Here is a 21,312-nt window from a genome sequence, read left to right as displayed (position 1 = left end):
TGGATCGCTCTCACCTCCAGCTCTTCACCCAGCTGCGGTACGACCTGGAGAGGGTGCGGAACCTGACCTGCATGGTGACGCGCAGGGAGAAGATGAAGCGTTCGCTGTGGGGGGTCCAGGAACAGATCTTCCAGCACCAGGTCAGACTGCTGGACCACCAGCTGGTCACCGGCGATGCCTCCTCGGCCAACGCTTTGGGAAATGTCTTCTCCCCGGGCCGGTTGTCATACTCAGGCTTCCAGTCTGACTCTCCATGGGGCCAGTTCCAGCCTGGAGACAAAATGGGGCTCTTCAAACAACGAGAAGAGGAAAGGCCTCCGTGGAAAGCATTTCCCCAACTCCCCACGCACTTTGACTCAAAAGGACAGGGGCAGCCAACCGCTGGACACAAAGGATCGCTTGAGGGAGCGCTTGAGGGACTACAAGAAAAGTCACGAGGTACACTCAGAATTTCTGAGAAAGAGAGGCCTCCTTGATGACCTCAGACCCAAATCCTTATTATCTGTAATTGACCTTTATCTAACCAGGAGTATTATATATCTCTTTTCCAAGGGAGCCCTGGCAGGTGGGGCCCCTTGGCACCACCTACAGAGTAAAGGGTAAGGTGGCTGTCTAGACTAGTATAGAGTCATCTACGCATTGGTTTGCCTGTGTGCCGTGTGTGTTTGTCCGGGGCTAATCTCAAAATCCACTGGACCGGTCAGAGACAAATGTCTTGTACACACGCTGCCAGTAAAGGCCAAAGAAGTAACTCTTAGTAACTTGACGGTGGACCGCGGACAATGGGCGCCGCACGGTGGACTTCACAAACATAACATGACCGTATATGGATGGAGATCACTTTGGTGGGCATCACAAACATAACATGCCCATGTATGGAGACCACTTTAAACCAAATTTGAAGGCTACATAGCAGCCTACAGGTATTTTTGGTGACATATTTAACCTTGATTTTCTAATGGGAGTCAATGTGGCTCTGACTGGGATGAATCCTTCGGCACATGTTGTATTGATGTGTTGTGTGTGTGGTTGTGTTAGCAGTGTCTTTTGTTTTTTGTTTTCTAGGTTCATGCTGAGCAAGCTTGTTGACCTCTGTTAATTTTCCTCTCAGTTTCAGTATGTGACGCTAATCAGCCACTACCAGTGCACTGTTTCTTAACGTCCGGTCTGGGGACCAACAGGGGTCCAAATGAGCAGAAAAAAATCCATTAATGTGTCCGTGGACTAATTCATATCAACCTGGGGGGTCCTTGAAATAAAAAAGGTTGAGAATAATTACTAAACTAGACTGGGACCCTAATATACAGTGCAAAATCCACTGTGCTTATTTTACTGTGAGTGTACAATGAAACCAAATGGACCCGTAAGGTTTCCGAGTTACGGACCCCGGATGGTACGAACCTGACGTTGAGAACCAGTGGTTTACAACAGCTGTAGCCACGCAGGAGTCATCAGGTAAGACGCGTTAAAAACCTTTGACACGTGTCTCAGATGGAGCGTTGTCCAGCGGCACAGACCATCCAAAATGAGCGACGCAGAACGGTAACCTCTTTTTATGTCAAGCTTGTGTTATTGGTGGAAGAAGTACTCACATTTGTTACTTAAGTAAAAGTATCAATACTGCAATGTAGAAATACTCTGTTACAAGTAGAAGTCCAGTAATCGAAATTTGCTTGAGTAAAAGTACAAAAGTATTGACATCAAATCTTTTGAAAATATGCGACACATTGTGAGCTTGTAGATCTGCTATTTTCAAAAAGTCCAAAGTATAGGGCTGAAGTGGTTAACGTATGATTTTTTAAAATAATAATCAAAATATTTTCTTTCTTTCTCCTTTATTTATTCAGGGGAACCCATTGAGAGCAAGCTCTCTTTTTCAAGGACGCCCTGATAACAAACATTTGAATCACATTACAATGTCACAACTAATTTAACAATAAAGCAAAAAAGAAAAGCAGAAGCATAAAACAACATTAAAATAATCGCAAAAGGCGGTGAATCAGACAATACAGTGAGGACATGGATAACAACACAGAGATTTAAAAATCAGATGCAAATAAACAGTGTTACATGAAACAGGTGCAGTCACTATGTAGTGTGTCCTCAAGAAGCACCCTGAATGTCTCTATTGAGACCAATGGCCCCAGTTTCAGAGAGTCCTGAAGTTTGTTCCATTTGTGTGGAGCATAATACATGAATGCAGTTTTTCCTTATTCACTGCTCTTACATGGACTGGTATATCTACTGTGTGTTTGTGAACGTGTTGAGTGACCAGTAACCTTTGGTTCCAAAAGCGAGGATAGGTATAAAGGAAGTTTACCACACAAGGCCTTATAAATAAATAAAATACAATGTTGCTCTCTACGAACTGCGAGAGATGGCCAACCCACTTTATCATATAAAATACAGTGATGGGTGAGATAATCATCGCCAGTAATAAAACGCAAAGCACTGTGCTAGACTGCATCCAGAGGCTTCAGTGTGGAGAGTGAAGCATGCATATACAGTGTATCCCCATAATCAAATACAGACATTATTACAGATTGAACAATAGTCTTTCTGCTGGTAAAAGAAAAACAGGACCTGTTTCTGTAAAGGAAGCCAATTTGACCTCTTAATTTTTTGATTAGGTTCTCCACATGAACCTTAAATGAGAGTTTGGCATCTAGCCAAATGCCCAGGTATTTATAAGATGTGACCAGCTAAATTTTTTCGCCTTTAAGAGTGTAAATACCAGTAAAGGGATTTATATTTGGAGACCTAGTAAATACCATGCATTTTGTTTTGTTGGAGTTTAAAACAAATCTACAAAGTAACTAGTAACTTAAGTTTTCAAATAATTGTAGTGGAGTAAAAGTGCAATATTTGCCTCTGAGATGCAGTGGAGTAGAAGTAAAGTACAGACAATTGGAAATACTCCACTAAGGTAAAAATACCAACATTTTTACAGTACAGTACTTGAATACATGTACTTAGTTACTTTACATCACTGGTTACAGTGTATGTTTGTTTTCACTTGTTTGACCATTCTAGGAACCGGAACGATGCCCATTGGGAACGCGCGCCCCCCCGGTTCTGCAATTAGGCTCTCGGACTCGCTCTTTTCCCGGTGTTTCGCCTCGGTGGACGTGGTTTTGAGGTTTAAGGTTGAGGCATAGTGTCTGTGAGGTTAGGGTTAAAGGACTAGTTCACCCAAACAAATACTTACTTTCTATCAATTGCACACCCCCTGAAGCCTTGAATGAATAGTTTTTAGGGTTTTTTTGGTCGCATTCCTGAGCCAATAATTTGATGACCGGGTCATCGATCAAATAGGGGACTCTTTGAGTCACTGGAGACTCCGCCGGTCATCAAATTATCGGCTTAGGAATTGGACAAAAGTAAAAAGAATCTCCAAGAATTCAAGGCTTCATGGGGTGTGTAATTGATGGAAAATAAGTCATTATTTGGGCGAACCACACCTGAACCAGGACTAAAACTATGACGAAAAATATTAGTCGACTAAATAAAACTAAATAAAAACTAAGATATGATGACTAAAACTAACACTAAATATATTGACAATTTCGTCAAAAAAAAAACTAGACTAATGTTAGTGAGGGACTAGTGGAGAAGAGATCCAGTAGAACTAAGAGACAAGTCATTTTATGTTTGGTTGCGCTCAGGTGTTGCGCTCTGAAAATAGCAGATCTACAAGCTGACAACGCTTCGCGCTGCGACGCGTTGTGTGCTTGTAGATCAGCTATTTTCAGTTTTCAGTGTAAAATTGTAGATCAGCTATTTTCAGTTTTCAGTGTAAAATTGTAGATCAGCTATTTTCAATTTTCAGTGTAAAATCAGCCATTACAACACCATCAAGGCACCGCCAAAATACATTTTAGTCTACTAAATCAACTGTAGATTTAGTCGACTAAAACTAGACTAACAGTAAAACATTTCAGAATGACTAAAACTAAATGGAATTTGATTCAAAATACCATGAGTAAAACTGAATACAAATTTGCTGTCAAAATCAACACTATTCTCAAGGAGCCCCAAAGTGACTGATGCATTTGGCCGCAGAACCCCATTTGAAAACGTTTTGTGCCAGGGGACTCCCATACCAGATTTGTGTCGTTCTAACCCTGTTCCCATCGTATTTTCACGATTTTCTGAGAATAGATGATCTACAAGCTCACAAGCTACATTTTAGGGTTAAGGTGGTTAAACAGATTTTTGACATTTAACCACCATCGTGACATCACCACAACCAGTGGTGGAAGAAGTACTCAGATATAGAAATACCACAATATATAATATAAAAAGAATACTACAAGTAAAAGGCCCTGTGTTCAAAATGTTACTAGTAAAATTACAAAAGTATTGGCATCAAAATATACTCAAAGTACCAAAAGTAAAAGGTACTAAAATGTTTGAGCTCACAATGCGTCGCATCGCGACACGTTGTGAGCTTGTAGATCTGCTATTTTCAAATCGTAAAATGTAAAAAATAGGGCTAAAGTAGTTAATGTATGTTTTATGATATAATCATTTATATCTGCAAAGTAACTAGTAACTCAAGCTTTCAAACAATTGTAGTGGAGTAAAAGTACAATATTTGCCTCTGAGATGTAGTGGAGTAGAAGTCAAAATACTGGAAATTGGAAATACTCTAGTAAAGTAAAAGAAATACCTCAAATATTTACTTAAGTACAATACTTGAGTAAATGTACTTAGTTACTTGATGATGAAATGATAGAACATGTTTTAAACGGTTTTAATTGTGAATACCTAATATGTACAGCAGCAGACAATGAAATATAGTTTCAGTTGTTAACATCTTATGTCCTGCTCTATTGTAGACAATGCATACTGTCCTCAGTAAACATTACTACTAAAGTAAACAACAAACGTAAACATTACAGAACACAATGTTTTTTTTCTTTCCATTTGAACACATTAATGGTTCCACATTAGCTTAGTAATAGTAATGCACTAGTATTGCACCCTAAGCCTCACAAAACAATGGCATAACTTGTAGTGCATTTTTAATGCAAAATCAGTGATTTTCAATCACATTTTAATACACTATTTATCTTCCATTATGTATTATTTATTTTTTTACTGTACCTCCATGCTGTTTAAATCTTTTGACTAATAATGTATTCAATCAATCAATCAATCAAAATGTTAATGGTACTGTAATATATTTTCTTTTAATTATCTTTGCTGTCAGGCAGACACCTTGTATCTCCATATGTCAACTTTTTTTTTCATGTCAAATTTTCTTTTTCTTTTATTTTGTAGAGAAAAAAAAAATCATCCAAGAGTGACGCACCAGTAGCTGATCTACAAGGTCACGGCGCATCGCATCGCGCCGCGTAGTGACCTTGTAGAGCTCTGTTTTCACAACTTTTGAAGATTTTTTATAGTGAAAAGTAACGGTAATGGATTTAGGTTTACACCGGATATCGACAAATTGCATTTTAATTGTTAGTTTAGTGCTTTTCAGATCAGAGTTTTCAAAGCTATCATATCCATATGTTTGGAGGTCCGCTGTCAGAGGATACTCATCATCTTCATCTTCATTTCAAGTTGACATGGATTTGACATTTAGCCTGAAAACAGAGGAACCAAGGATCACATTAAAGGTGCAGTAAGTGATTTTATTCAATAAGCGCGCCTCACACTCAATCTCAAAGAATAAATGTTCCTGAAAATACATGAAAATACATTTTCAGGTCAGGATACCAATTTTATCCAATCAGGAGAGAGAACTCATATAGCATTGTCTACAAGGCGACCAGTGGTGGAAAGTAACTAAGTACATTTACTTAAGTGCTGTACTTAAGTACAATTTTGAGGTATTTGTACTTTAATTGAGTATTTACAATTTCCAATACTTTTGCTTCTTTTGCTTCTTGTAGCAGGTCTACAAGCTCACAATGTGTCGCATCGCGACGCGTTGTGAGCTTGTAGACCTGCTATTTTCAAATGTTATAGTACTTTTACTTTTGGTACTTTAAGTACATTTTGATGCCAATACTTTTGTACTTTTACTCAAGTATATTTTTTTATTCTGGACTTTTACTTGTAACAGAGTATTTCTATATTGCAGTATTGGTACTTTTACTTAAGTAAAGAATTTAAGTACTTTTTCCACCACTGAAGGCGACCAGGCGTTTATGTAATACTTGTGACGGGCGTAATAGACGTACCTCATGCCAGCGCAGTGTGACCACGGGCAGCGCCAGGTGACAATGAGGACAGGCACTGATCTGGTCGGGGTCTCCCCGGAACAACACCTCCTCTCTGGGCCTGTCTGAGAAGGAGGTCCCCTTCACCACCACCACCTCCTCTCTGGGCTGGTCTGAGAAGGAGGCCCCCTTCACCACCACCTCCTCTCTGGGCCTGTCTGAGAAGGAGGCCCCCTTCAGAGACTCAATGAGCCAGGGCGTGGCCTCCTCATCCTCCTCTTCTCGCTCCTCCTCTTTTCCGGACGTTGCGACACACTCCAGCTAGTTGTGGAGACAACAAGTGTCATTGCGTATGAGTTGTGTTAAAAATACGTTTGCATCATATTAACCCATTTATACCTGAGGCCGATTTTAAAAACGCCTTCTAAATCCTGAAGTTTTCTGAAAAACAAAACAACCCAAAAAATGATGTCGCTATATACTGTACATAGCAACAAGAATGGGGTTCTTGATGGGATGGGGTTCCAGGTCTAAATGGGTTAACCCATTAAGACCGGCAAAGCATCTGTGTCATTTTAGATTTTAGCTATAGTGTGTGTGTCAATATTCTTTAAAAGATCATGACAATTTGTGCAGATTTTTGAATATATGTATTTTTTAAAGCAATTTAGGGTTTACTCAAATCTTTGCTTCTGGGGGTCCCTGAACAACATATTTTGAGATGGGGGGGTCAGCAGCCAAATACATATCATTTTGGGGGTCCTTGACATGAAAAGGTTTGAGCACCACTGATATCGCAACATATGTTTTTCAGAAAACTGACATTTGTAGAATCGGCCTCAGGTTAACATATCATATTATGACTATCACAGAATACAACAGCATACGTATATCGTTCACCATTGTTTTTGTTATAGTATAAGGAGTAGGAAGAAGTTTAGTGAAAACCCCTTCTTTTAAAAAAAATTAAGAACATATATTTTGGTTAACACTGGGGCGGAAAGTCAAAATATACTTTCTTAATTTTTCAGATATTTGAGACACGTAAAGAAGGGGTAGGACCTGATAAGTTTTCACAAAACTTCTTTCCTACTCCTTTTTCGAACATGGAATATCATTTAAGGATGATGTTAAAATAATTTTGGCGCTGTTTTTTTCCTCATTTATATTTGTAATATGTTCGAAATAAATAAATACAAATAGTTGTGGAGTGGACTTTGCCATCCACTTGAACGGTTATCTTTTTAGTTATGGTTACAGTGCTTGGTATAAACAGCCAAATCAGCCTTTATGACTTGGACTGTGTGTGTGTTTTGTGAGAGTGTCGCTGTCCATGGTGCTGAAAGGTTGTTTTTGTCCACTGTGGGTGCTTGTGCCCCACAGCCCTGGTCTAAACATGGGCTATGTATTTATGTATTTAAATAACTCATTTAGGGTACGGTCACACCGTACCGCGCACATACGGTTGTGCGTGGCCGGCAGTTTTTTGCAGCCAGTATTGTATGGAATGAACCAGCAGGCGTATAGAGCGCATAAACGCGGAAAGATACGCAAGACCATGAATCCACGCATTTGCATTGACAAAGCATTGGCTGATTCCGCCCCATAGGTAAAATAAAAGTGCGGTGTGACCGTGCCCTCAGTTGTTGAATTATGTGGGGACAGGTTTACCTTTCATTTTGAGCAAGTCATCAGTTGGTCAATACATAAATAAATGATACATTTGTCATCCCCTTGTTCTGTGTGGACACAGTCTGGTGTGACTGTATGTCCAGAACCTGGTGTTTGTGTGGGGTGGGGACAGGTTTATCTTGAATGACTTGGTGTTATTTGTTTCTAACTGTTTTGATTTGTATGGTGTGTGAATATTGAGGTGTTTGTTTTGTAAAACTAGGAGTTTATTTTTATGGGAGGGGGTGTTACGGCCCTATGTGGCCTCATATCGTGTTTTAACCCCCCGAGTGTTTTCAGTGCCCTATTTGGTAATTGGAGGGTGGAGTGGAGATTGGAGGAGTGGCGTGGTGTCTGGAGACACACCTGGGCCTCATTCCTCAACCAGCCCAGCCAGCATAAAAGCCTGGGAGAAACTCCTCATCAGCCCTTTTGCCATCCGTCACCATGTGCTGAACCCTTTCTGTTAGTTAGCTGGTGTTTGCTATTGTAGGTCTGTAGACTGTGTGCCTTACCTTTTCTGCTTTGTGCATAAAGGTAACTTTATTTACTTTAAAGTGTTTAAAGTATAGACAATTCTAATATCAGCTATTCTTAGATAGGAAACTTTACTTAAATACATTTCAAACCATTACCTGAGTGTACTAGAGAAGGGAAGCTTAATTGTAGGGGTGTGCCGCCATTTATTTTGACCCTGTTTTGTTTAGTTCGGGAGCCTAGACTGTAACTTTTATTTTGGTGGAGTTTAGGTTGTTTTCTTTTCAGGTAGGGTTGGAGTATTTTGGCTTTGGCCGCCTTGAAGTTTGTTGCTTTCCCTAATCTGCTTAATTATCCTTTGTAAACTTAAGGTTGATCCCAATAATAAATGTACACTTTTTTTGTTACTTGTGTATGTGTTACTCCTTAGCCTCTAGACACCATATAAGGTCGTAACAATGTATATACTGCATTTAGCTTTAAACATAACAATTCCTACGACAATCTATTTTCCTGCCTTCCTACCTTCTAGGACTAATTTTAAAATCAGATTTTTTTAGGCACACAGATTTATTTTAAAACAGTGACTGTCCCTTTGCCTGGTTGTTTTGTAGAAGGCTTCATTTGGTTACAATTGCACACTCTCACGGTTAAAGTAACACTAGGGATTTTACAGTGTAGAATAGATGCTGAACAAAGATAAAAGCCTCGAATAAGGTTTACCTCATGTTCTTCTATCTCCTCTGCTGCGAAGGGTTTCTGGCAGGTCAGACAATTCACCGATATTTGCTCTGGAAAAGAAAACATGAATGATCAAATTAATGATGATTACAATAATGATGATGATAATAACAAGTACCAGGGTTTGATTTGTAAAAATTGGGGCCTTATACTACAGAAACTCTTCAAACGGGAGCGAAAGCCAAGGTATAAAGGTGGGGCTTAAATAAGGCGAGATTTAAAAGTCTTGATGGTGGGGGCCAGTTTGATATGGGAGGGGAGCGCATTCCAATAATAAGGGGCACTACGACTGAAAAGGCTCGGTCACCTCTGGTCTTAAAACTTAACTCAAGTTTCAACTGGCCCTGCAGACCACAATGACCTTGGGGCAGTAAACACCTCTAGAAGTTCAGAGAGATACTGAGGTGCCAGGCCATTTAGTGATTTAAAAACACATTTTGACACCGTTGTATGACGGCGTAGGGCATTCATTTACGCCAGGGGGTGATGCAACTTCGATGATGGAGAGGGCAACTATATTTCCACAGTCACTCCAGAGGGCCACATTTCATATACTGTCCGGCAGAAACCTCTTATCTCCATACACAGAACCAGGAGATAACGCGATCCAAAGATTTACCGCTTCATTCCCTTCCTGGTTAAAGTATTCTGTTGCTCCTATGTTTTACTATGTATTTTTGGCAAAACATGCTATTTTCAACTGGCCGCAACAATGGAACGGATTACTGCGATTTTCCCCCCGATTCTACAAGACCCCTGTGTGTGTAATGAAGGGATCACCGTGAGGACGGCGATCACGGAAAATATTCTATGATTTTTCAAAGGTTATTAAAATCACTGGCAGTGGCTTGAGACATTTTTCTAAAAAACTCTGGCAGTTAAAGAGTTAATGCCCTACTTCATCATTCTATTTCACACACAAGTAGCAAAAATAGCTGATCTACACGCGTTTTGAGCTTGTAGATCAGCTATTTTCGCTATTTTTTTATTGGAATCCTGAATTATTTTTTGCTATTTTTGAATTGGGGACCCCCCAATTCAAAAATTAACATTTGTATTTCATTTCAAATGCATTTAGTTATACTTACGTTAACTGTATGAACTTAAATACAAATACATTGCTCATAAAAAAAAGACAATACAATTGTAATACTAGTAATTAAGCTACTAATATAGACTGATGTAATTAAGGCGGGTCTTGTTTGCATGTTTGGAATTGTAAACAGCTGAAATCAATAATATATCAGTATTCTGATATTAACCTGCGGGCCGCATTAAGTGAAGGTGGGGGCCGCATGTGGCCCCCGGGCCGCCAGTTGCCCATGTATGATTTAAGGGGAAAACAAACAAACATGGACAGTTTAAATACGGATTTACAAGGTTTACACCCGACAGCGACAACATGGGTATTCCCTTACCGTAATATAATATAACCTATAATATAATTAAATATTCCATAATTCATTTCTTCCCAGAATCAAATGTTTTATGGTCATGATGCCCTAGATCAAAAGCAGCCCCCCCCCCCCCCACCTTCCTTAACTTATTTAGCAAAAACAGCTTTTAACTCATTCACTGCCAGAACTTTTTTTTTTTGCGTTTGCCCACTGCCAGAGATTTTTAATAATTAAAAAAAAGTACTCAGGAGCCGAGATACAAAATGTTTAAGTTTTAAGTTAACAAGGAAGTGGATGGGAGTCTAGATCTTCAACAAATCATATCTCCTTGGTCTTTGGGTTAAAAAAAAAAAAAAAAAATAAGAAAAAAAAAAAAAAAAAAAAAAAAAAAAAAAAGTCGTTTTAGTCGTTCTTGGCAGAGGGGGCTTAAAGGACAAAAGTCGTTTTAGTCGTTCTAGGCAGGGAATGAGTTAAAAAAGCAGTTCTTCATTGGCTATTTTGACATCGTACTGTTCTACGACGGGCATAGGGCATTCATTTACGGGAAAACAAATAAACATAGAAACACGGAAAGTTTAAACACAGATTTACAAGGTTTCCGCCCAACAGCGACCACACAGGGTTGAGGCTGTATTCCCTTACCGTCGTCGTCAGCAGTGTCTTTGTTGGCCGTACCGTTGTTGTCGGCCGTATCTCTGTAGGTCGTATCGTAGACGACGTTCCGGCCGTTGGACCCAGAGTAAATGTCGGGACACGTCTGGGCGTGCTCCGGGCGGCCCTTCAGCGTGACGTAGCGGCCGCAGTCGTCGCAGCGCTCGGTGCGACTGCCGCACGCCACGCTGTGCTCCTCCAGCGCGCGCCACGGCACCGCCAGCTCGCAGTACTCACAGCACACCAAGCGCTCCTCACACTCATCTGACTGGGAGAGACACAGGGAACACATGGACTAAAGCAGTGGTTCTCAACCTGTGGGTCTGGTTAAACATTGGCCATATTGTCAAGTAATATAAGAAAGAGGCAGGAAAAAAATCCGATCTACATGCTCACAACGCCTCGCGCTGTGGGGTGTTGAGAGCTTGTAGATCTGCTATTTTCACAATATTTACAGGATCTGTGGAACCGAGCCAAACAAAATGTTTGAGCCAAACAAAACTCCTACAATTCCAAGTGCTTATCAGGGTGGGGGGGTCCCCAGTTCAAATATGATTATTTTAGGGGGTCCCCAGTTCAAATACGATTATTTTGGGGGGTCCCCCAGTTCAAATATGATTATTTTGGGGGGTCCCCAGTTCAAATATGATTATTTTGGGGGGTCCCCAGTGCAATGCGTCACAAAGTGACGCGTTGTAAGCTTGTAGATCAGCTATTTCTGCTATTTTTACTTGTGTAAACGTATTAAATGTCTATATTTTATTTTTATATATTTAAGTCATTTGTCATATCTGCCCTGTGCAATTTTTTATACGAAGCATAAAAGGCAAACAGAAATTAAAGTTGCATTCATATGTTCCAAACACACAATTAAATTGTTAATCGCATTTATTTGAGTGACAATTAATCGTCAACTTAAATTTGTAATGGTGACAGCCTTAGGCACAGGGGAGGGTGATCGCTGGCACAGCACACTGGCGTAAGGGTGTGACAGAGAGGTATTTTCTTTTAACCCATTAAGACCTGAGGCGATTCTTTAAAAAAAATCTAAATCCTAACAGTTTTTTGAAAAAAATATAAAAAATATTTTTTCACGATTTTAAAAAAATAGCAGATCTACAAGCTCGTAGCGCGGCACTCGGTGCCGCGCTATGAGCTTGTATATCTGCTATTTTTGAATAGCCAAAGGCATCTAAAGTGACACAGAAGCGTTCCAGGTATCAATGGGTTAAAATAGAATATATTAAAATAAATGTAGTCACGTAAATTAAGTCCCCTCACATCTGTGTGCAAATTACATCCTGCAAATAATTCTACATTCATTCAAACTCTTAACTCTGACTGCGGAGGGAGTCTGGGAATATAGGTGAGGTTATTGAGTCTAATGATCATGTACGTCCCGATAAAAACATCAAATCAAATGCAGGTTGTTATGTATATGGACCATCACAATCTGTTGGAAATATTTCATTTTCATGTCATAATTTAAACATAATGACTATCAAGACAATGAAAACATGGCGCTTCATGTCAGATACGTTGCCGACCCCTGGACTAAAGTTATCAGCTAGCAATAGGAAGGGCCAAGGAATATACTGGCCCAACACCATCTCCAATGCCAACCTGTGGGACCTCACTAGACAGGACACAATAGGAGCACAAATCGGGAGGAGGAAATGGAATTGGATAGGTCACACACTGCGAAGACACAATAAATCAATTACAATACAGGCGCTAACATGGAACCCGCGAAGGCAAGAGGAAGAGAGGAAGGCCTAGAGCCACCTGGAGAAGAACCACAGAGCAGGAGATGAAGGCGCAAGGGCTGTCATGGCAACAACTGGAGCGGAAGGCACAAGACCGAAGGGGATGGAGGAGTTTCATCAATGGCCTATGTTCCTCAGGGAATTTAAAGGCCTAAGTAAGTAAGTAAGTAATAGGAAGGGCTCACAACTCAGGTCGACCTGAAAAAGACCGCAAGATGCAAACGTTGTTTGTTTTGCTGCTGTTTATCAAGGTTTTGACGCATCTAAAGTGAGTTGCGAGCCCTTCCTTTTGCAGTTTGTCTCAGCACCAAATACGGAGGATATGAATTATTTTGGTTTATGACTTAAGGTAGTGAGACTGTTTTCAGTCATTTAAAAAGAAAAAAATGATTAAAGCGTGTTAGAATGTATCAAACTAACAATATACAGTAATACATATTCTATTGATTAAATTGTAAATGTATGTCCAGAAGCATCTTCCATAAAGCCCTAATGGGCTTGTAAATTTCATAAAAGCAAAGGGTTAAAGGGATAGTTCACCCAAAAATGTTTTTCCCCCTATCAGTTAGTCCCCCCATGGAGACTGAATTCATGAATATTTTTTTGTTTTTGTCATAATAATTTAGGACCGGTAGGCAGCGGTTTTGGTAGAAGACACAAAGGAGATTCTTTGTGTCTCCTACCGGAACCGCTGCCGGTCATCAAATTATTGGCTTAGGAATGTGACAAAAACAAAAAAAATCACACCGGTGTGGTCACAGTGGTCATCACAGTGATGGAAGTTCACTTAAAGAAAAGTAATATTGTGGACCAACCATTGTACACCCCTAACTTTAAAAAAAACATAAATGTGTTTTTTTTAAGTGCATAGTCCTATTTATAGGGCTATGCACATGTGTCATGTTTCACTAGCTAATCACAGTCCTGAATAGACTGTGATTGGCCAATCACGGTGCAGGGTTAGGGGGGTACACTGGTGGCCAATCACAGCGCAGGGTTGGGGGGTGCAAAATGTCCAAACCTCACATATAGGGGCGGTTTCACCGCCCAAAAATATCCATGAATTCAAGTCTCCATGGGGTGACTAATCCATAGGGAAAAAGTCATTTTGGGGGTGAACCTTTAAAGCCTCAATCTGCGATTACTAGTCCCTGTTATAAAGTCAAGACGACTTCACAACAACAATGCTGCCGTGACAACAGCTGCAACAAACAAACACCATTTACCTCATGATCCACCAGACGACAACGCTCCACCTTCTGCTTGCACAGGATGCACTTCACCTGCACACACACACACACACACACACACACACACACACACACACACACACACACACACACACATTCCATTAAGACCTGAAACGCATCTCTTGTCATTTTAAGATGTCTTTGGCTATTCAGAAATAGCAGATATAAGCTCATAGCGCGGCTTTTAGAAACATCGTGAAAATGTGTGCAAATCTTTGAATATATATATTTTTTAAGCGAACATTTGTAAAATATTTAGTTCTAGGGACCTCCTCCAGAAGCAAAGATTTAAGTTACAAATGTTGTTTAAAAAAATATATGTATTCAAAGATTTGTGTTCAAGATTTTTTTTTTATTGCAGATCTAAAAACTTGTAGCACTATGAGCTTGTAGATCTGGTATTTTTGAACAGCCCAAAGTATAAAATAATGGTTATAGCTAAAAATCTAAAATGACACAAATAATGGTTATAACTAAAAATCTAAAATGACACAAATTCTTCTGCCTACACATACTGTACGTCATGTTCATTCATTCATTCAACCTTTATTTAAGATTCTCGGAGAGATCAATTGAGGGAGACCCTCATTTACAATGATGCCGAGATTACACACATATAAATAACATAAGAGTAACAAGAAAAAAACAATAAAGTTGACACAAACCGTTAAAACAATTGCATGTTAACATCAATCAGTTAAAACAGTTGCATATGGGTAAGACACGGTTATTATATAGATTCCTAAAATGGCCAATAGATACTAGGGTATTCAATTTAAGCTCTCGTTGCAAGAGGTTCCAAGACTCAGGTGCACCAAAGCTGAAAGCAGCCTTTCCCTGTTCTGAATTGGCAAAAGGAGCCAACAGGATTAGCCAATCGCTGGAGCGGGTTAGAATGTGATTAGGTTTCAGACGTAGCATGGATGAGATATAAGGTGGTAGTTTTCCAACCAGGGCTTTATAAATAAAAAGATGCCAATGACTATTGCGTCTCTCAGTCAGAGAAGACCAGCCCACTTTATCATACAAGGCACAATGATGGGTGTTGTAGCTATCACCAGTATGAGCGAATAGGGGAAGGGAATCAACGTCACGTAATGCCTTTGTTTGACCCCGCACAAACTCTGATGTGTCTCAAAGAATATGATTATTGGCAGAATCGCAGAACGTTTACGTTGTTGCAATGACCTGCCCTACTATATTTCACCATATGTTGTGCTATGACGAAATAAACCCATAAAATGTAACAACATGTACGTTCCGTAGTGCAATTACAATGGTGAAAGCTGTGTTGTGTCACCCGAAAAAGTTATGGCGGATTCGGTCACGCCCCGAAATACCCGTATGTGCAGTGGTGGAAAAAGTACTCAAATTATTTACTTAAGTAATAGTACCAATACTGCAATATAAAAATACTCTGTTACAAGTAAAAGTCCAGAATAAAAAAATTACTTGAGTAAAAGTACAAAAGCATTGGCATCAAAATGTACTTAAAGTACCAAAAGTAAAAGTACTAAATATTTGAAAATAGCAGATCTACAAGCTCACAACGCGTCGCGATGCGACGCGTTGTGAGCTTGTAGATCGGCTATTTTCAAATAGCCTATGTATAAAATAGGGCTAAAGTGGTTAATGTATGTTTTATTATATCATAGTTTATATCTGAAAAGTAACTAGTAACTAAAGTTTTCAAATAAATGTAGTGGAGTAAAAGTACAATATTTGCCTCTGAAATGTAGTGGAGTAGAAGTAAAAGTATTGGAAATTGGAAATACTCAAGTAAAGTACAAATACCTCAAAATTGTACTTAAGTACAGTACTTAAGTAAATGTACTTAGTTACTTTCCACCACTGCGTATGTGTGTCTCAAAGAATATCGTGTTCCCGGATTGAATGGGCGTGAGAGTAGTGAGTGTGTGCATGTGTGTGCGTGCCTGCGTGTGTGTGTTACAGTACCTGTGTGTGTTGGTCCTGTCTGTGCTGGTCCAGTTGGTCTCTAGGGACAGTGTCGTCACAGTCGGGACACAGCATGAGGAAGCGTCTACAGTGGGACTCGTGCAGGGCAAAGTTGTCCTCGGCCACCTCTTTGTGACTGTATATGACACACACACACACACACATTATGATTATTATTGTAGGAGCTAAATGGGTTGTTTTATATCATACATAGGCAACTGGCGGCCCGGGGGCCACATGGGGCCCCCGCCTTCACTTAAAGGAGGAGTTCACCCAAAAAAAGACTTATTTTCTATCAATTACACACCCCATGAAGCCTTGATTTCATGGATTTATTTTTGTTTTTGTGGCATTCCTAAGACAATAATTTGATTATAATAAATGTGTCCCCATTGATTCCGGTAGGAGACACAAATGCATTTGTGTCTCCTACCGGAATCAATGGGGCTAAATTTATTATAATCAAATAATAAAGGAAGGAATGCGACAAAAACAAAAAAATATCCATGAATTCAAGGCTCCATGGGGTGAGTAATCAGTAGAAAAAAAGTAATTTTGGGGGTGAACTACTCCTTTAATGCGGCCCGCAGGTTATTAATCAGAATACTGATATATCATTGATTTCAGCTACAGTTACAATAGTTACAATTCCAAACATACAAACATGACCCGCTTTAATTACTTCAGTCTATAGCTTAATGACTAGTATTACAATTCTATTGTCTTTTTGATGTCCAATGTATTTGTATTTAGGTTCATAAAGTTAACACAAGTATAACTAAATGCAAAATAAATCTGGATTCTGGAATCTGGTGGCCGTTGGGTACGATCCCTATTTGGGAACGATGCAAATAGGGAATGCGTGCCTCACCCTGTTATCAGTGGTGTAAAGTAACTAAGTACATTTACAAGTACTGTCCTTAAGTACAATTTTGAGGTATTGTTTTACTTTACTGGTGTAACTATTCCCAATTTCCAGTACTTTTACTTCTACTCCACTACATCTCAAGAGGCAAATATTGTACTTTTACTCCACTAACAATTATTTGAAAACTTTAGTTACTAGTTACTTTGCAGATATACATCATTATATTATAAAACATACATTAACCACTTTAGCCCTATTTTATACCTAGTCTATTTGAAAATAGCCGATCTACATATTGTAGATCTGCTATTTTCAAACATTTTAGTACTTTTACTTTTGGTACTTTAAGCACATTTTGATACCAATACTTTTGCACTTTTACTCAAGTAAATGTTTAATTCCAGACTTTTGCTTGTAACAGAGTATTTCTACTTGGCAGTATTGATATTTTTACTCAAGTAAAACATTTGAGTACTTTTTCCACCACTGCCTGTTATGCAATGACCTTTATAACCGTCTGTCTGTCTGTCTGTGTCCCTTTTGCACCCATATGGAAAAGTCCTTGTGCAGTGGTAAACGTCTGTGGAGAATGTGTGGAGAGTGCAAACTGACTGTGCAAAGTGGACTGAGGGCGTGGTCCCACCGCACTTTTTTTTTACCAGAATCTGCCAATGCTTTGTCAATGCAAATGCGTGGATTCGTGGTCTTGCGCATTTTTTCCAAGAATCCACGCATTTGCATTGACAAAGCATTGGCAGATTCCGCCCCAGAGGTAAAATAAAACTGCGGTGGGACTGTGCCCTGACTAAGGGCGCGCTCCCACCAAGAGTTGGCTGGCCGCTGTTAAACGCAGGTTGTGCGCGGCCACAGTTTTTTGCAGCCAGCGGATTAAAAAAAACGCTGTGACGCACCTGTCACTCACATTCAAGACCGTCCCCGTAGCCCGCACCGCCTGCTGCCTTGAGCACCATGGTGCTTCCTGAATCTTGGGACGGTCCGCCTTCAACTCACCCGATTGGACAGAGGGAGAAAATCGGCTCCTGCCTCCAGCAGTTTTATGCTTAGTCGCGGAGAGCAGATAAACGCAAGGTCTGCGCGACAAGCGGAAAAATCTGCTCTTGCGTGAATCCACGCATTTACATTGACAATGCATTGGCAGATTCTGCCCCAGAGGTAAAATAAAAGTGCGGTGGGCACCAAGAGTTGGCTGGCCGCTGTTAAACGCAGGTTGTGCGCGGCCTCAGTTTTTTGTAGCCAGCGTATTCTAAAAAACGGGAGTGTCGCGCCTGTCACTCACTTTCAGGACCCTCCCCGTAGCCCGCACTGCCTGCCATATCTATGCTGCCTGCTGCCTTGAGCACCATGTTGCTTCCTGAGTCTTGAGACGGTCCGCCTTCGACTCACCCGATTGGACAGAGGGAGAAAATCAGCGCCTGCCTCCAGCAGTTTTATGCTTAGTCGCGGAGAGCAGATAAACGCAAGGTCTGCGCGACTAGCGGAAAAATCTGCTCTTGCGTGAATCAACGCATTTGCATTGACAATGCATTGGCAGATTCTGCAAACAGCGGCCAGCCAACTCTTGGTGGGAGCGCGCCCTAAGTAATCAAATGGCAGGTGTGGGGCATTCGACAGGTGTGGGGAATCTGCCAAATAAAGCTTATAGGCTGATGCCATGGCAATAGGCTGATGCCATGGCAATCAATTGGCTCATTTGGGCAACAGTTGGTCATTTAAACTTGCTATTTAAACTTAGGCTATTATTAAAAATGGTAATTTAATACAAGTTTACATTTTTTATCTAATGCTGTAAAATCCACAGTGTTAATTTGATTGAGTAATTTAACTCTGAGAGCAATTATGGAATTGGTTCAAATGTACTGTTAAATACAGCAAATGTTGCATTAGAAAATAGATTTTCATGTCAGGATACTACTTTCATCAGGAGAGAGAACTCATACAGGATTCAGGATAAACAAGTGAAACTGGAAGTGATGGGAAAAGAGCAGACAGAATTGGAACTGAAACAGTAGCTGATGAATGGATACTCTCCTGATTGGATGAAATTGGTGACCCACTTGAAAATATATTTTCTGTTTACTTAAGAGCTGGAGAGACAGGTAGACTCCTGTTACTGAACAAACACTAAATAGCAACGATTCTCAACTTGTGGTTATTTTTTGGGGGGTCCCCAGATGACAGTTAAGTGACAATTTAAGGACTTTTAAGACCTTTTTAATACCTAAACAAATCTAAAGTAATCAACAAACTATACTATAAAAACTGGTCAAACATTGGGCAAATTGACAAATTATATAAGAAAGAGGCAAAAGTTTTGAAAATAGCTGATCTACAAGTGGCGGTGTGAGCTTGTAGATCTGCTATTTTCACAATATTTATCTGAGGAACCGAGTCAAACTAAATGTAATGCCTCAACTCCAACAATTCCAAGTGCTTGTCAGGGTGGGGGGTCCCCAGTTGAAATTAATTAATTGTTTTGTCAATGTAAATGCGTGGATTCATGCAAGAGCACATCTTTCTTCTGGGGGGGGGGGGGGGGAGATAGGGGAGTATAACAATATGAAAAACTAAACTTTTTTTTAAAATACAAAATTAAATAAAAAGAGTTGTGTGACCCCCCCAAAGCCAAAATAAAAAAAAACATTGGATGACCCTCCCCCCTCCGGTAAATAACGTCCAGTCCTTTACACCGCCGCCCTAAATGTTCACTGGTTATGAAAGCAGCTAAAGCAAGCTAAACAGTTTATTATATTATGTCATTGATTGGGAATTCCTCAGGTGGGTGTGACTGAAACACACACACACACACACACACACACACACACACACACACACACACACACACACACACACACGTGCGCATTAGCCTTATCAAGACTATCGTATGTATTTTGTCGAGTCTGACTTTTACTTTCGTATCTACGAGAGTCTTAGCGACCACCCCCCCAGTTTGCCCTGGAATGTCACCAGTAAAGCCCGTATTTCTCCGAACATGTACAAATGCAAAATAGAAGGTGCTTTACCCTTTTGGCCCAAATGTTAACTAGGTGTCTGGAGTATTTGTGCAATGTATTAGTCCATATTATTCAATAAAGAAGTATTTCAATCCCGTCTGTGGCCGAACCTCATTTTCCCCCTCTCGTTTACTTCCTGTATACATTGAGTGTAATTCCGGCTTTCACCGGATGCGCTCCCTCGCCACGGCCCATTAGAAACTTCCAATAGAATCGGCCACAAACGGGATTAAAACACTTCTTTATTGAATAATATGGACTAATACATTGCACAAAGACTTCGGCCCGCTAGTTAACATTTGGGCCAACCGGGTAAGCAACTTATATTTAGCATTTGTACATGTTTGGAGAAATACGGGCTTTACTGGTAAAAGTTCAGGGCGCAATGGGGAGTGGTCGCTAAGACTCTGGTAGATATAAAAATGTCAAAATCGATCAAATACATCTTGATCTAAGGCTATATAGGTGCGCATAATATTATTCGATTGCAAATTAAATTGTGTGTCATAGACAGACACACGTTCTGTTTCATAAAGTAAGTTAGTGACTTACAGTATGACCTTTGTAAGAGTAGATTAATGACTAGTAACGACTGATCTTCTGCAGTGGTGGTAAAAGTACTCACGTGCTTTACTTAAGCAAAAGCATCAATACTGCAATGTAGAAATACTAAAGTTATAAGTAAAAGTCAGTTCAGAGTCTGAGTTCAAAATGTACTTGAGTAAAAGTACTAAAGTATTGGTATCCAAATGTACTTAAAAGTAACAAAAGTAAAAGTACTCATTGTGCAGAATGTCCCATTTCACTAGTTCTAAGTGCACTAAACAAATATTTAAAAATAGCAGCTCTACAAGCTCTGAGATGTAGAGGAGTAGAAGTAAAAGTACTGGAAATTGGACATACTCCAGTAAAGTAAAAAATACCTCAAAATTGTACTTAAAAGTACAGTATTTGAGTATATGTATTTAGTTACTTTCCACCACTGATCTTTCTGTCACAAAGTTCAAGGCGTTATGAAAAGCAGGAGCATTGTTACAAACACCTGTAGATTAATAACATTAAATGAAGATTAAAAAGTCTCACCATTGACCACAGACTCGTGTTGTTTGTCTGCTGTCCATTTCCAGACGGTCTGTAGATCTAAAGTAGTGTGTTTTTCAGCCCCAGGTGTTGATAGATCTGTTCTCTGGGTTGTGTTGACAGTCAGTCAGTGCTGGATCAGAGGACTTAACTCCTGTTTTACCACGAAATGAAACTGAAATTAAAAACTAACAATCAGCTGCTGTTGTCATGCCGTTATGTGGCCACAGGGTGTCGCCGCGTAGCA

General features: G+C 40.0%; 1 protein-coding gene across 3 annotated transcripts; it reads right to left on the bottom strand.

Moving 5' to 3' along the window:
• Nucleotides 1-4,742: 4,742 nt before the first annotated feature.
• On the bottom strand, nt 4,743-21,209 carry xaf1 (XIAP associated factor 1). Of its 3 annotated transcripts, XM_080429340.1 has the most exons (8): nt 21,069-21,209; nt 16,086-16,221; nt 14,106-14,162; nt 11,105-11,381; nt 9,048-9,115; nt 6,333-6,497; nt 6,198-6,284; nt 4,743-5,597 (listed from the first exon to the last, which is right to left on the bottom strand). In XM_080429340.1, the coding sequence occupies exons 1-8, from the start codon at nt 21,104-21,106 to the stop codon at nt 5,565-5,567; spliced, it is 861 nt and encodes a 286-aa protein (XP_080285466.1). In that variant the 5' UTR covers nt 21,107-21,209; the 3' UTR covers nt 4,743-5,564. The 3 variants fall into 3 exon arrangements, with proteins under 3 accessions (XP_080285466.1, XP_080285464.1, XP_080285465.1); XM_080429338.1 differs by having other exon boundaries at nt 6,198-6,497; XM_080429339.1 differs by having other exon boundaries at nt 6,198-6,497; nt 11,138-11,381.
• Between the last annotated feature and the right edge of the window lie 103 nt (nt 21,210-21,312).

This window comes from Gymnoscopelus braueri, assembly GCF_963280865.1.
Source record: "Gymnoscopelus braueri genome assembly, chromosome: 5".
In the NCBI taxonomy this organism is placed as follows: domain Eukaryota; kingdom Metazoa; phylum Chordata; class Actinopteri; order Myctophiformes; family Myctophidae; genus Gymnoscopelus; species Gymnoscopelus braueri.
Note: the sequence above shows the minus strand (reverse complement) of the source record. Positions and strands in the feature narration are given on the sequence as shown.